Below are 14,507 nucleotides of genomic sequence, written 5' to 3'. Positions count from 1 at the left end.
AGAACATGTTAATTGTTTTTATTTTAAGTATTATTTTTAATACTTAAATATTTTTAATGTACAATGCATTTAAAGTATTATTTTCATAGAGTATATTAAATAAAAAATGTAGTTTAGCACTTGTAGTATTCTTTACCCAATTGAACTTACCTTTAATGCTCTTAAATATACTTCCTTTTCACTAGGGTATTACTTTTCATCATCAGGATAGGCCCCCAAGCTTTAATCCAAAGCCAAACTGACCAACACACACCTGTTTGATCGATTTCTCATCCTTCTTTCCAAACATTTTAGATGTGCAGTTTTCAGTCGATGCACATTCCTAGTTTGCATGTGTAGCCTGATGCCAATGCCCAGCCTATATTTTAAATTGGTGGGATTGATGGTAGTAATGCCCTGCTAATAGCACACCTCATGTTATGGCTGCAACTAATGATCATTTAGGAAGTCGACTAATCTGATTTTTTTTTTTTCGTCGATTAGTTGACGGTTATTACAGCCATGTCCTCCATCTCTTAAAGCAAAAGAAACAGCTGAACATGAGATTTAAATGCCTATATTTTGGTTAAATGTGGAAATTACTGATATTTAATGATTAAATATGTATTCTGTTGTGTTTGCGAACTTTTGGAGACATGGACTAAGTTTAGAGTAAACTGTGTGTGTGAGCCATTTACCCATCTCCCGTACTGTTATAAAATAACGATTAGTCGACAATGAAATTTGTACATTGTCGATTGTATCGACTAATCGTTGCATCCCTACATCATGCTTCCTACTGTGCCTAGTCTATTTAACCCCCAGTTGATTTGATGGAGGCCGGGGCTCATGTATACATTCTGTTATGAAATAATAATGAAAGCAGGGCATTTCTCATCATTTCCTGAGTCGATCTGAATGAGCTGATTAAAATCTGGTGTGGTAGATGGGACACACTGGCCTTTTCACCTTCAGCTTATCCACCTCTGGACAGCGCAGCGCTGGGCAACTGATTCATTAAGGAGCTTAGTAAACCAGTCTCAGGCAGAAAAAAACAGCTTATTTCTAATCTCTAGCTACGGACATGAGACAGTTTGCATTGAATGTGTGTGACAGATCTGTGAGGTAACCTGGTTTAAAAGCATATTTAACATGCCCTAATTCTTATTCTGATTGATTTAATTAGATTTAATTGATAATTTAATTGTAAAAAGTAAAAAACAAATTATAGTTGAAATCCAAAGAAGCTATTCTGTTCAATTTACTACTATAAAATCATCACTGTCATTTTTATGGATGCAGATGATATTGAAATTCTATCAGCTGATAATTTTTTTTTTTTTTTAATCATCATCGACAAATACTGATGTATTTATAGTGTGCTATACTCCTATTATACTCCATGATCCTGGAAGTTATAAATGTGTATATCTGCATTGGCATCGGCAGATATGTACATTTGTAATATTGGATAGTGAATATCACCATTGGCCCAGCATTCCAACATCAGTGCACCCCTAGACATATCACAATTCATCACAACTTGGTTGCTAGGAGATTGCTATGAGTGGTTTCTAGTGTAGCTACATAGTTGCTGTGGCATTCATGGTGTTTGATACTTAGTTGCTGCTAACTGATGATGCAGTGGTACTCAAGGTGGTTGCTTTGGTACCCCACATGGTTGCATTCCAAGTAGTTGGAAGTTCCAAGCTTCTGTTCTGTCCGTATTTTGGAACGTATTTTGCAAACATCTGGCATACCATAGCAACCAATGGTAACTAGTTCAGAAATGCACTTTTCTACTTCACATACTCGTGTACAATTCCTCTCATTAATTTTGATCTGCGAACTTTATTTAGTGAGGCTGTGATCCGTGATCTTTACTTACTCATTCAGAAAGCTGCTGTTGCTGATTTAATTAATGAACTGAGCAGCAGCTGTTTATATGCATTTATATGGAGACTAATTAATCTGGACGTAGTGTTGAAGGGTAACGAGAGGCGGTTAAAACTGCGTGAGAAACAGCAGATACGTGTGATTAGAGACTGTTATATGAGTGTCATGGCCAGTGTGTGAGAATCAGCAGTGCTGAATACTTTTCAGTGGTCATTCTTTAGCCACAGGAAACTGGGCAGGGTGGTGTTGGTTTAGTGGTAGAGGAGCTATTGTCAGCAGTGTGGTGTGTGTGTGTGTGTGTGTGTCTGTGTGTGAGTGAGTGAGCGTGAGGGTGTGTGCATGTAAGAGAGTGTGCGTGAGTGTGTGCGAGTTTGTGTATTCAAATGAAGAATCAAAACTATTTTGAAGTAGCCAGTCATTATTTCAAGAATTACATTTTTGTTTAAAATTTTGTTTAAATCATCCTAATTAATAATTCTGTAAATCCAGATTCAGACATTTATGCTTCTATTCCTTGTTTAAAAGGCATCTGTTCTGTGTGACATACCACCCTTCTCTTTCCTGATTGGCTAGGCATTTTGAACTCTGCTAAACTTTTTTGCTGTAAGATGAGGTTGTATTTGCATGGCAGCACATCATACACTTCAACATGTGGCAGATCTGTCCATTTAATTTATTGCAAAAACGTGCAAAAAAAGGTAAAATCATTAAAACCTTGTATTTTATGATCCTGCGAGTCTGCTGTGCCTGCTGCACAGCTTCTGTTCAGTCCGTATTTTGGAACGTATTTTGCAATTGTAAAAAGTAGAAAAAATAGTATAAGTAAAAAAAACGTTAAATCATGTCCAAACTATAACAATTACACAATCATCAAAACGCAAAAATAAAAACATTAGAGAAGTAAAGCCAAAGCTAATAAATACATTAAAACCAACAAAACAATACATTTTCTTGTGGGCAGTTTTTTGCTTTTTTTTGCTGAAGCCTAAAGAAACTCCTGCTTTTATAGAACCACTTACTGAAAGGTTTCTTTTGAAAACCATACATGGTTGTTTAATAAAATTGTTCTAAAAAAAAAAGTGTTTAGGCAGCGTTTTATTTTTAAAAGTATTACAGCCGTGAAGTAACCCCATGCTGTGTATCAGTTTTTATGTTTTGTTTCTTATGTCATGATCAGGTTCTGGAGAGCTTTAAGATCATGGACTACAGTCTGCTGCTGGGGGTCCATGTTCTGGATAAGAAGATAAGAGAGAGAGGAGGCCGGGGGGACAGCCGGCGGCAGGGAACCCAGAAAGTTCTGTACTCCACAGCCCTGGAGTCCATTCAGGGAGGAGGCAAACCAGCCGAGCCGATGCCGGACACTGACGATGAAACGTGAGCAGATCTGTGTGAAGCGTGTGTAATGTGTGTGTGATTGAATATCCAGACAGACAGTAAAAATCCCTGACGCTGAAGGAATGCACAGGCTGAATGCAATGAGTCATCTATTGACATCACTGACAATGAGGAGAAGTTACTGTGGACTGTTTACCAGATATGGCAAAAATCTGTATCAAGTTATATTTCTTAATTTCAGTCGATATGATAGAATTCCAATAATTTGGAAAAAAAAAAAAAAAAAAAAAAAAAAAAATATATATATATATATATATATATATATATATATATATATACTGCAATATCGATATTTTGTCCCACCTCTATTACAGGTGAGGTCTGATTTAGACATTGGGTCTTGCCACAAGAGGGCGTAAAAATGCCTCTATAGCCCTATTTGGACAGGTTTAGTTTCTTAGGGGGACGTCTGTGAAAAATATTTCACACTTTTACTCAGTGATAAAACTCTTACATCCAGACTGCATTTGAAAAAAACAGGAGGACCAGTGAGTTTTCTGGCTTTCTCGGTCACGTGACATTGCGTTCAGTAGCTCCTCCATTTTCACTCGCTGTTGTGTTTACGTTGATCTACGTGTAAAGACCTGCGCACTCAAAGTGTAATTAAATAGCAAATAGCTATTTTATTAAACACGAGGTGATGAAACTCCGAGATGTGCGTCCGGACGGGACTAAAATTACCAGAGGACCACGGAGTTCAACGTAAAACAGTAGATAATTCAGCCTGTAATTTTCTCAGAGGAAAAACACATACATGGTTGTTCCAGACGGGAATAAAATCACCCCCCTAAAAATGTAAAAATTACCCCTGCACCGCAAGTTGATAGACTTTTTGAGGCAACTGAGCGAAATAGGGTGGTCATTTTTACGAATTGTCCCCAATATTTCCCAAATAAGCTAACACTGTGTAATCACTTACCCATATCAGTGTTTGACATTCACACAACATTTCATTCGATTTCAACAGCTACTTCTTATTGTTTTTTTTTGTCAATGTGTTATTTCCATTAGTGTCAGAGTGACATTTACTTTGAATGTACAGTGAGCATGATGGCTATTGTAAGTTGTTCCTAGTAAGGAAACTGATGCATTAATGAATCACAGGTATTTTTTACTGGCAGTAACTCCTTTATTGTCATGATCATGCACATCCTTTTTCTGTAGCCCACACTCCACAATTCTCAAAGCTATTCTGACCGAGAGCATAAAAACAGGAATTCCTGATTAATAAATCCTGCAGTTTTCCAGATTGGGATTAATCCTGCCCGTGCCCGGTCGGATGTTATTTTCCACAGAAAATCCATAAATCCATTTAAGTGTAGGACCAAGCTAAAGCTCTGTCTGCTAATCCAGCCCTCACTATATTAGGAAAAACAATCCCATGTAATATATTAAAAATAGTTTACTCTAAAATATCTCTTTAAATGAAAGCTTGTTTTAATAAAACAACATTTGGATTATTTTCATTATTTTTATTATTTTTATTTTTTTTATTTTATTTTCTTGCTTTTTTGGCAGAATGGGTGGAATTCCTGCTAAACACAAAGATGAGAAGTTGCTGATCTTTTTGGGCATCATTGATATCCTACAGTCTTACAGGTATGGATCATGTGACCATGTATTACAGACAGATACATATGTATATAGTTCACATAGTGAAAGAGGATCACAGCGTTTTATTAAAGTCTTTTAATCAAAAAGTGATTTGAAGTAGGATATGCGGATATGAACGCTGTTATATAATCAGCATGCAAATATGAAATGTTACATCATGGCTTCTGTTTTTGCTGTAAAGATTCATCAAAAAGGTCGAGCACTCATGGAAAGCCCTTGTACATGATGGCGTGAGTTCTCTTATTTTATTATTTATATTTTTACTTTCTTTATTACACTGCAGAAATATTCTTTATTAATACAGAGAACTGTAATGTATATAATACAGTATATCAAATATTTTAGAATTCCAGTGTTTTGTTTAATTTAAAAAAAAAAAAAACTAATGCAAATATAAAATATATATTATTCTGGATAGATAAAATATTGTATATTGTCTGTTGTAGGACACTGTGTCGGTCCACAGGCCGAACTTCTATGCTGACAGGTTCTTGAAGTTTATGGGAGGAACTGTATTTAAAAAGATCAATCGTAAGTGCTGTCCTCTCTTCACTTAATGCCAGATTTGGCATATAATCTCATCTAAAATGTAATTTTTTCCTCCTCCATTCTCTGGCATTTGTACATTTTTCTTGTTGTGTTGTTAAAGCTCTTCGAGGTGCTTCCTCTCGGAGGAAAAGAAGCTCAATCCAGCCCATCAGGTCTGTATCACAGGAGGTGCTCTCAACTGTTAAAGAGGAGACAAACGAGGACAGGAAAGCACAAAGCATGGAAAACCTAGACGATGCAGGTACTGTCTCACATCTTTCAGATGCACATTTTAGTGAATTCTCTTTTTCTGGACCACAAATGGACAATATATTATTCCAGAAGTTATTGTGATAAATTATCTTAAAATGACAACAATATAGTTTACCATATTTTTTGCACTATAAGGCACACCAGATTATAAGGCTCATTATGCGACACTAGTAAGGAACAGGGGTGTCGACATGTTTTTGTTCTAATTTAGCAGGTCCCACCGCTGGGTGGTGAAGGGGCTAACTGAAGTGAAGCTAAGTATATATATATAAAAAAAAAACTGTAATTCTTAAAAAAAAATCTACACAGATTTTTCTTCTGAAAACTGTTTATTTGGGCGAGTAAAGCGCTTCCATTTATTTACAGTAAGCTTAGATTTCCAAATGTCCACTGGGTGGGTACAGCAGCATTAGCATTAGGGGCTAACATTCCACGTAGCTTGTTGTAATACCGTAAATTCGCAAGCTTCAGGCCTATAATACTCCCCTCTTAACAGCAAAAGAGTTAGCACTTCGCGCGGTTAGCAGCTAATGTTAATCGTGCTCCAGCCTTGGTGCTGGAGAAACTTCACTAAAACTCCTGTATAACACTGTATTTCAGCAGATTGGCTTTACTGCTCCTTAATGCTTACCTTACTGGTAAAATTCCTACACAAGGCGCAATGGATTATAAGGTGCACTGATGATTTTGGGAAAATTAAAGGATTTTAAGTGCATCTTTTAGTGGAAAAAATACGGTAAATGCCACAGACATAATGATAATAGAATAGTGTAACACAGCATTCATAACCTCTAAAAACAACACATTTTATGGTGTCCACACTGTTGTGTATGGAGTCGCATGGAGTACTGCATGCCTGGCTAAAATACTGTTCACTGTTATATGTCAACAAACATGCAAATAAACATAATAGACGATATCACCATTATCACATATTACTGAGGTCATGTCCATTTATTGCACAATAAGTCAATAAAGTATTATCATGACAGGACTAAACACATGTATTGAAACTTGCTGTTTCGATCTTTTCACATCAGGTTCAGGCTCCTGTCAGAAACCTGATCTCATTCCAAGCTCCTCCAACCTGAACGTGACCATTTCAGCTGGTACCATGTCCTCCAACTCCTCTTTAGACGACCTTAAGCTTGAGCAGGACATGGATATAGATGACAGGTGACCGCCTTTTTACACTATTAATCTAAATTTATCTAAAAACAGTGACTGACTGCTCTGTGGCTTTGGAATATTTCCCATGTATTCACTTTACAATGACCCAGATCTGATGATGCCATTAACATTAATTCCATTAATTAGATTATTTTAATGTGTGTTTTTTTTTGTGTGTGTGGTCTACCAGTGGTCATCGTCGAACCTCCAGCTCGACCCTGGCTCTAGACGACAGCGCCCAACCAGTGTCCCCTCAGAGCAGCACCCCTGATTCAGAGCTGGATGTGTACTTGGTGAGTGCATGCTGCTGAAATGTTGGAAATTTTAATTTAATTTAATATATATATATTTTTATATACATTTTTAAATATTTAATGGCCTGCAGGAATAATATAGGTTGCAAGTAATTGAGGCTTATATCCACCACTGTGTCAATTACAGGCCACAAAATCAGAAGTTCTTTATTATTTTGGACATGAATTTCTCTTCAAGACACTCATTTTAGTGTCAGTGATAGAGATGGCACTTTTCTGTTCCAATACTAAACTTAAAATTGAATTTATTGGTATTGGCCAATACCAGTCTATATAAAAAAACTTTTGGTTTGTATGTTTTTATCTGTAAAAGCCGTAGTGTCCATTTGGATTATTTTATGATAAATAATAAATAACGTATATTAAATATGTTTCTATTATTCCAGCATGCCTAGCCTTACTATAGTTAAACAGCTGCATCTAGTTTCCTTTAAAAATATCTGTCTGGTATTATTAGACATATTGAATTTAGACAGGATGCACAGCTATTTTAAGTGTTTTTATTTTGGAGGCAATGTCAAGTGACCAGACACAACACAAGCAACATAAACCCAAAGCATGTATGACAGAGAAACCAAAGCAGTGCAAGAAACTGTATGTTTCAGCTGTGAGAAGCTAGTTAAGCTTCAATACATATAATTTGCAGTTTTCACCTATCATTTGATCAAAAAAAAAATAAAACACTATTACTCTGGCTTGTTTATACAGAATATAAAGATATAAAGGTTATTTACGTGTTAGAATAGCCCTGACCTACATTCAGTTGAGCTGTAATTGCACTGAAATGTGACTGTACAAAGTATTGATATAGTGGGGGCTAAACACTTTTGCACAGCACACTTTTCAGATTTTTATTTGATTTAAAAAAAAAAAAAAAAAACGTATTATTTTTGTTCCACTTAACAATTATGTGATACTTTGTGTTGGTCTATTACTTAAAATTTCAATTTGTGGTTGTAAAGTGAGAAAATGTGAAAAATTTGAAGTGTTATGAATAGTTTTGCAAGAAACTGTATCTAACATTATAGCATCATAAGAAATTAAATTTCTTAATTTTGTCACTATTTTCACTATTCTGGTATTGGAAGGATCTTGGGATTTCTAGTGTTAAGTTGACTCACTCTCCTCTCCCACAGGATGAAACGCACAACTAACAGCCTTGCGTCACACAGTGTAAGTGTGCGTGTGGCTGTTTTAGGATAGATTTGTTAAAGCATCTTATTGCCTTCATTCTATTTTCTTTCATATTCCATATCCATACATGTCCATAGTGATGTGCCATCTTTTACACACGGTGTCTTTGTGAAGCTCAGTGCTGCATTGTGTGTTTTAATTCCTCCGTGGATCATTTTGCCCCAGTGGTCTCCATCCACTTCCACTATTTCAACAGACCGTGTCTTGATTACGTCGTTTTTGTGATGTGGCCTATTTTATAGTTCATTCAAACCAGTATTATTACTAGCAACAATATGTGGACAAAAGTATTGGGACAATTACTCCTTTATTGTTCTGAAATCAACATAAAAAAAAGTATATTCTGCTTATTTGTTTAAGTATTTATCTGTTATCTCTGTATTGTCCATGAAAGGCTTTCTGCTAGATTGTAGCATGGCTGTGAGAATTTAAATGCATGAAATTTTCCTCACCAAAATAAACAGTTTTCAGGAGAGAGAGCTGTCAAGATTACTGTGCAACACCCTTGTTCCTTACTATTGTCATTTAGAATGTGTCATAATGATCCGGTGCACGTTTATTGATAGTGCACTTTATAATCTGGTGCACCTTTTTCCGTAAAATGCTGTAATCTGCTAAAAAAATATCCAAACAAAAAAAAATCTAATGTATGAATCTTTCTTTCTAGTGATGCGTGAAGATTGCTGAACCAGACCTGCTAGCTGAAATGAAAATGTCTACAAGAAGATCAAGCACAAAATGGACATACAATCTGTTAGCCATATTCCTTCAAAGAGCACATACTCCAGCCAAAAATGCTGCTATAGATGCTAAAAGCATTGGAAGCTGGTATGCAGTTAGCACAGTTAGCGTTGACCGAATGAGTTCATGCTTGATGCTAGCTTTTGTATCTTTATGTTTTAGCCATGTTAGCTTAGCATTTTTGTGTGAAGTATGTGTTTTAGTCAGAGCTCTCTGACAGGGTCAATGCTGGCTGTTGGCCAGCTGTCTCAGAGGGTCACTGACTTTAATATTGCACATTATAAATGAAGTCCCTTGCTACTTATTGCTGCTAATGAAGAAAAGGCTGAGACATGCCTTGAGTTAAAAATGGCAGACTGATTTATCTACCACACTGTAGAGATAGATGTACAGCTTTCTACTGTTTTGTACGTCTGTGTCCGTTCTGGGGACCCCACTACACTGCCAAATTTGGAATTTATACTGTTATTATTATTATTATTATTATTATTTCTGTTCCTAAACACATCACATGTCTCTCAGGGAGAGAGACAAAAGAGCTAAATCACAGGTGATGCAGCAGACAAAACTGAAAACTGGGTCTGAAGGACATTTCTATGAAGTCTGAAGGTCTGTTTTATACATTCAGAGGTTTGCTATGAACGCAATATATTTCAGAACAGGTCACATTGGTACTATTGTTGATTATTTCTGAGAAGTGTCTTAGAAATAGGTTAAGATCTAAATGTCTTAGTGCCAAATAAAAAAAATGCTTCAATCATTTGATGATAATTGTTGAAATTTGATCTTAAAGCACAAATCAACCGTTAATAATGTGGAAAGTGGTTTTCCACACTAAAAGATTCTTGTGGGTCCTATATGAAATATTTCATATCTTCACAAAATGTATAATATTAAGTAATATATTTTAAGTGTTTTTTGTGTATTTATAGAAAAGTGTATGATAGTTATTGTGCTATTAAAAGCTCCATCTGTTCAGAAATGTGTTCAGTGTGCTGTTTATTGAAATAATTAACGCATGTAAATACTGTTGTACAACTGATCTGTACTGTCTGAGTTCTGTTTTGGGCCTAACACTATTTCTTTTGTGGGAGTGGAGTGAGCTGATACCCTTTTTTGAAAGAGGAACTTAATCCCCGTTATTAACCCAGAATCATGAATACTTTTGTGCATACACATGATTTAACATGTTAGAAGCTTATCTGGGTCTTAAAGGAAAAATCTGTGGTAAACTAAGTCATTGAGTGTTTTTAGGTTAAATGTGCCCTTACAGAGCAATCCAGTCAATATTTGATTACTGTGACAGGAGGTGAATGGTATTTTATAAGCAAAATCATTTTTTTATTATTATTATTATTAAAACAGTGTAGCTTAGTGCAACATTATGCAGCTTGACCACTTTTGTTGATAATAGACCATTGAAGTCGTGTCATTCTGTAGCTCGTGTGTCTTCAGTTTTTAAGCTTTTTTTCCCTATGAGGAAAATGAATGGGCTTTTCAAAAACTGGCCTCGATTCTGTGGTAAATAAATATGTTCAGAACCCTGTACGTTTTATTCTGTGTACATTTTACTCCTGAACATCACTGGATCACCTGTATTTCGAGATCGTTTAAGAGTCGTAATGAGAAAAATGCTAACTTTAAGCTAATGCTACAGCGCAGCTGCAGAGATCGGCAGGGGACTCTTCGCAAACTCTGGTGTCGAGTTGTGCTACCTTGTCAAACTGTGCTACCCTAGTGTATATTTAACTGTAAAAATACAAAACAAGCACCATATTAGAGCATGTTCCCAGTAGATGTAGGTGACTATCATGGCAAAGTTATGGCAATGGGAGGTCATTACAAACTGTTTTTGTATTTTTTTTAAATAATAATAATTATTATATTATTATTAATTTTCATTTATACTTTTGTGCAATTACAGTGAGTCCAGGTTGTTTAATGGACACAAAAACAGATTTAGGTGTAGGTCAGCACATGTGCAGTGCTTTTAAGAAGCAGGTATCGATGGGTAGCACAACTCCACAGCGTGTTTACAGCGTATTACGCACAGCTGATCCAACTAATGCTCTAATTGCCCTTTCTGAGGAGAACAGAGCGTGTTACAGCAGAAAATCTCTAAAACAGGACAGAGATACTCCAGAACCAGCTTTTAACACTAGCACGTTTTACCATTTACCGTCTTTATTATGCAGTGAATTAAATTAGAGATGTTTGGTGTTTCTGGCTCGATGTTTTAGTATATTAAGCCACGTTAAGATTTTACCTTATATAGGTTTCAGTGGGGAAAAAACCCACACATTACGCCTTTTCACATTAATTTTCACATTTTCACACGCCTTTTCACATATTTTAGGCTCTGGGGTTCTTTAGTAATAATTAGTTGATTAGTTAGTTGTAAGTTGATTTTTTAGGTCAGGTGTGATGTAATTAGTATAAACCAGTGACCGTAACAATAAAATAAATACGAAACCTGCGTAACACTGCTCAATATCACCACACTGAAAGTGTTTTCACCTCTCTGCATGCTTTAATTTCCCTACCATGTGGAACCATGCTGCCCTAATGTATATTTTACTGTAAAAATACAAAAGAAGCACTTTTTTACGGCATGTACCCACGTATAACACGTATAGGTTGCTGAACATATTAATTTACCACAGAATGTGATAGAGGCGAATTTTTGAGAAAAAAAAAAAAAACTCGATTATGGGCATAAACAGCATTGCGCCGTCTACAAAATGACCTTTCAAAAAATAAATAAAACCTGTACCATAAAGGGTTAAATAAACATGGTTATTGTGTGAGCGTGTGTTTTTTCCCCCTCCTGGACAGGATACGTCCCATCAAAACTCATTTCACCCCTGACTACTCTAAAGTATATCCATGTCTGCTAAAAGTAAAAAACAATGAAAAAAGTCCTGCCTGCTGTACAGTCTGTAAATAGTGATTTTAGCGTTGCCCACTGGGAACCAAATAATTGCAAAAGGCATGTTGCGATAAGTTAATGTGACATCCCTGAAACTAATTTTTGCAACTTGGGATGTGAATGTCTATTTTCTCAACACAATATTTGACTTTGTTACAACTCATTTTTATGGATATCTTGCAAAGTTGTTGTAAACTATAAAAATAAACCCCTATTGATGACTTTATTTTAGTGTTGTAGTAAAATTATGACAAAAGCATGGTTAGAACAACATGTGGGCCTTATTTAGACTTATCCACTAGAGGGCATGATGTATTAGGTTATTAAGTAAGTAAGTGGCTCTATCACCTTTTCTGCACACTACAGTAGAGCAACTGAAGGAATTCACAGATAAGATTAGAACGTGAACCATAGAAAGCTGTGTAGAAATAGCACAAGGACACACTTAGTTTTTTTAGTTTTCAATGTTTTTAAAACATCAAACCACCTCATGGAAGTTCTCAGTACACATGGAATCTCTATTTAACGGAGTTTAAGCCATTTAATAAATGCTCTAGACTTCTGAGGTAGAAATTGTGGAGTGTTTAAAGTGTAGAGTTTAGAGTTTCAGTTTAGCTGCTTTAGCTCTTCGTCGAAACTGTTCTTAACACCGCCTACCTTGAAACCGAGGTCACGTGACGCGCCGTTGACTCACCTGCAGCGCGAAGACACGCCCACACCTGGAAGAATCAGGAAATCTGGGATTGTGTACAAAACCGAGGCGTTTAATCGGTTCTGTCAAGTTACACGCTGCTCCTGGGTTGGATTTAATTGCCTGGAGTTGGAAATTTGGGTCAAATACAGGATTTTAAAGTGTTTTAAAGACTTTAAGGTAGGTTAAACTCTATTATTGCGTGTTTACGTGGCTGTTTTCATGCCATTTTTGGGCATGGTTTCGACTGAGACCTGTTTTAGGATTGATAGTTTGCTAAGAGTCTTATTTAACCGGAATAAACTAATATAAAAGTACATTTCTTAGACTTTTAGCTGTTGTTTAAGTTCTTTACTTTGCTTTTACCTGAGTGTGCGAGCTTTGTTCTGCTGTTTTCGGTCGTAAAGTAACCCGGGACACGACCTGTTGTCGTCCTCCCTGCAGCTGGCGAAGCTGAAGGTGGCCTCTGACTGGAACTTTCCGTTCCACCTTAAATGCACTATTCTCCATTGAAACTCCTACAAGCGGCAGCATTGTAGCAACGTAACCACGCACTGTTTAAAGTGGAACGGATAATTCCAATAAGAAACCAGCTTGCCTGGAGCTGTAGGTTAGCACAGGTAAATCATAGCATTCATGGTTTAGACTCCTTAAACATGAATTTAAGCAAAATAAAATCTATATATTGACAACATAAAATAAGATAAAATGTTTTAAGCTGTTTATAGGTAACTAGCTTGGAAGCTAGTTAGCTAAGGTGTTTTGCTCCAGGCTATTCACTTTGTAGTGTCTGAAAGGTGATAGCCTGCCTCCCCCACCCTGAGCTGAAGCCATATCCTAAATTATACTAAATTAGAGATTAATTATTTATGTTAGTTTGTGGGAAAAACACAGTTCAGATGCATTATTATTGTTATTTAAAAAAAAGGAGAAGAAGAACATTTATTTTGTGGTTATGCCTGGGAATGATGGGTTTAACACTGCAAAATATAAAAATATTAAATGTAAATGCTTATATTAAGCAAACCTTATATATGACAATGGGGTAAGATTTACTAAAATATGCATTTTATATCTCATAGTCTAAGAATGAGTGAAGTAAGACTTCAAGCAATCAAGCATTTATTTATTTGATTTCTTTGTCTTAAATTTAGACACAAGCATCAGAATAACGTGACCAGTGACTTTTTGTGCTTATTTCGAGTTCAAATTACTTACATTAAGGTCAAAATTCTAAGTAAGACTACTAAGGTGATTAATTCTAATATAATCAGAGTAATCTTAGATGTCTTACTATGCTTACTAAGTCAAAAATGCTTATCAGAGAATGTTTGCCTTGAATTTTAATTATTTTACTTGCTACTATTTTGCTTTTTTTTGCAGCAAAATGACTCGGCTCAATCATTTGTACTGCATGCTACTGGTTATGTAACATACTGTGAAATACTGTACTTGTGTTTATACATGCCAAGAACACGTTTCTAATTCTGAAGAATTAAACAGAATTTATTTTATTTCTCCTCAGACTAAGGCCTAGTATGATCATTGTTTCCTCCTATGTCCTTGGTCTGGCAGTCTGTTTTTAACTTCTGTTCTTTAACTAATAAGAGCTCTGACCCAGTTCATAATGTTGATTAAAAAGAACTGAATCAGGCAAATTACCGGTAATTAAGTCGCTCATTAGTTTTTTCCGTATTGTTGCATGACTTACATGATGTAACTAATTCATGGTTAAAATGGCACTGTGACAGTAATCTTTTAACATGTATTGTATTGTGACGGT

The 14,507-nt window shown here is 35.8% G+C and overlaps 2 protein-coding genes across 6 annotated transcripts in view; both read left to right on the top strand.

The window, feature by feature from the left end:
* The window catches only part of pip5k1ba (phosphatidylinositol-4-phosphate 5-kinase, type I, beta a), a 28,643-nt gene extending 18,569 nt beyond the window's left edge, over positions 1 to 10,074 (top strand). For 4 of the 5 annotated variants that reach the window (XM_022681210.2, XM_022681213.2, XM_022681212.2 and 1 more), the window contains exons 8-16: positions 3,053 to 3,249; positions 4,789 to 4,869; positions 5,066 to 5,114; positions 5,331 to 5,415; positions 5,534 to 5,674; positions 6,726 to 6,861; positions 7,046 to 7,148; positions 8,306 to 8,342; positions 9,031 to 10,074. In XM_022681210.2, coding sequence (XP_022536931.1) covers positions 3,053 to 3,249; positions 4,789 to 4,869; positions 5,066 to 5,114; positions 5,331 to 5,415; positions 5,534 to 5,674; positions 6,726 to 6,861; positions 7,046 to 7,148; positions 8,306 to 8,323 — 810 coding nt within the window. In that variant the 3' untranslated portion in view covers positions 8,324 to 8,342; positions 9,031 to 10,074. The remainder of the gene's footprint in view (positions 1 to 3,052; positions 3,250 to 4,788; positions 4,870 to 5,065; positions 5,115 to 5,330; positions 5,416 to 5,533; positions 5,675 to 6,725; positions 6,862 to 7,045; positions 7,149 to 8,305; positions 8,343 to 9,030) is intronic. The other variant, XM_015607296.3, reaches the window with a different exon arrangement.
* Positions 10,075 to 12,745: 2,671 nt separating this feature from the next.
* Positions 12,746 to 14,507, top strand: part of tjp2a (tight junction protein 2a (zona occludens 2)) — a 44,529-nt gene continuing 42,767 nt past the window's right edge. Inside the window, exon 1 of the mRNA XM_007255016.4 lies at positions 12,746 to 12,904. The gene's annotated coding sequence lies outside the window, so the exon portion shown is untranslated. The remainder of the gene's footprint in view (positions 12,905 to 14,507) is intronic.

Source organism: Astyanax mexicanus, chromosome 20, assembly GCF_023375975.1.
Source record: "Astyanax mexicanus isolate ESR-SI-001 chromosome 20, AstMex3_surface, whole genome shotgun sequence".
In the NCBI taxonomy this organism is placed as follows: Eukaryota; Metazoa; Chordata; class Actinopteri; order Characiformes; family Acestrorhamphidae; genus Astyanax; species Astyanax mexicanus.
Note: the sequence above shows the minus strand (reverse complement) of the source record. Positions and strands in the feature narration are given on the sequence as shown.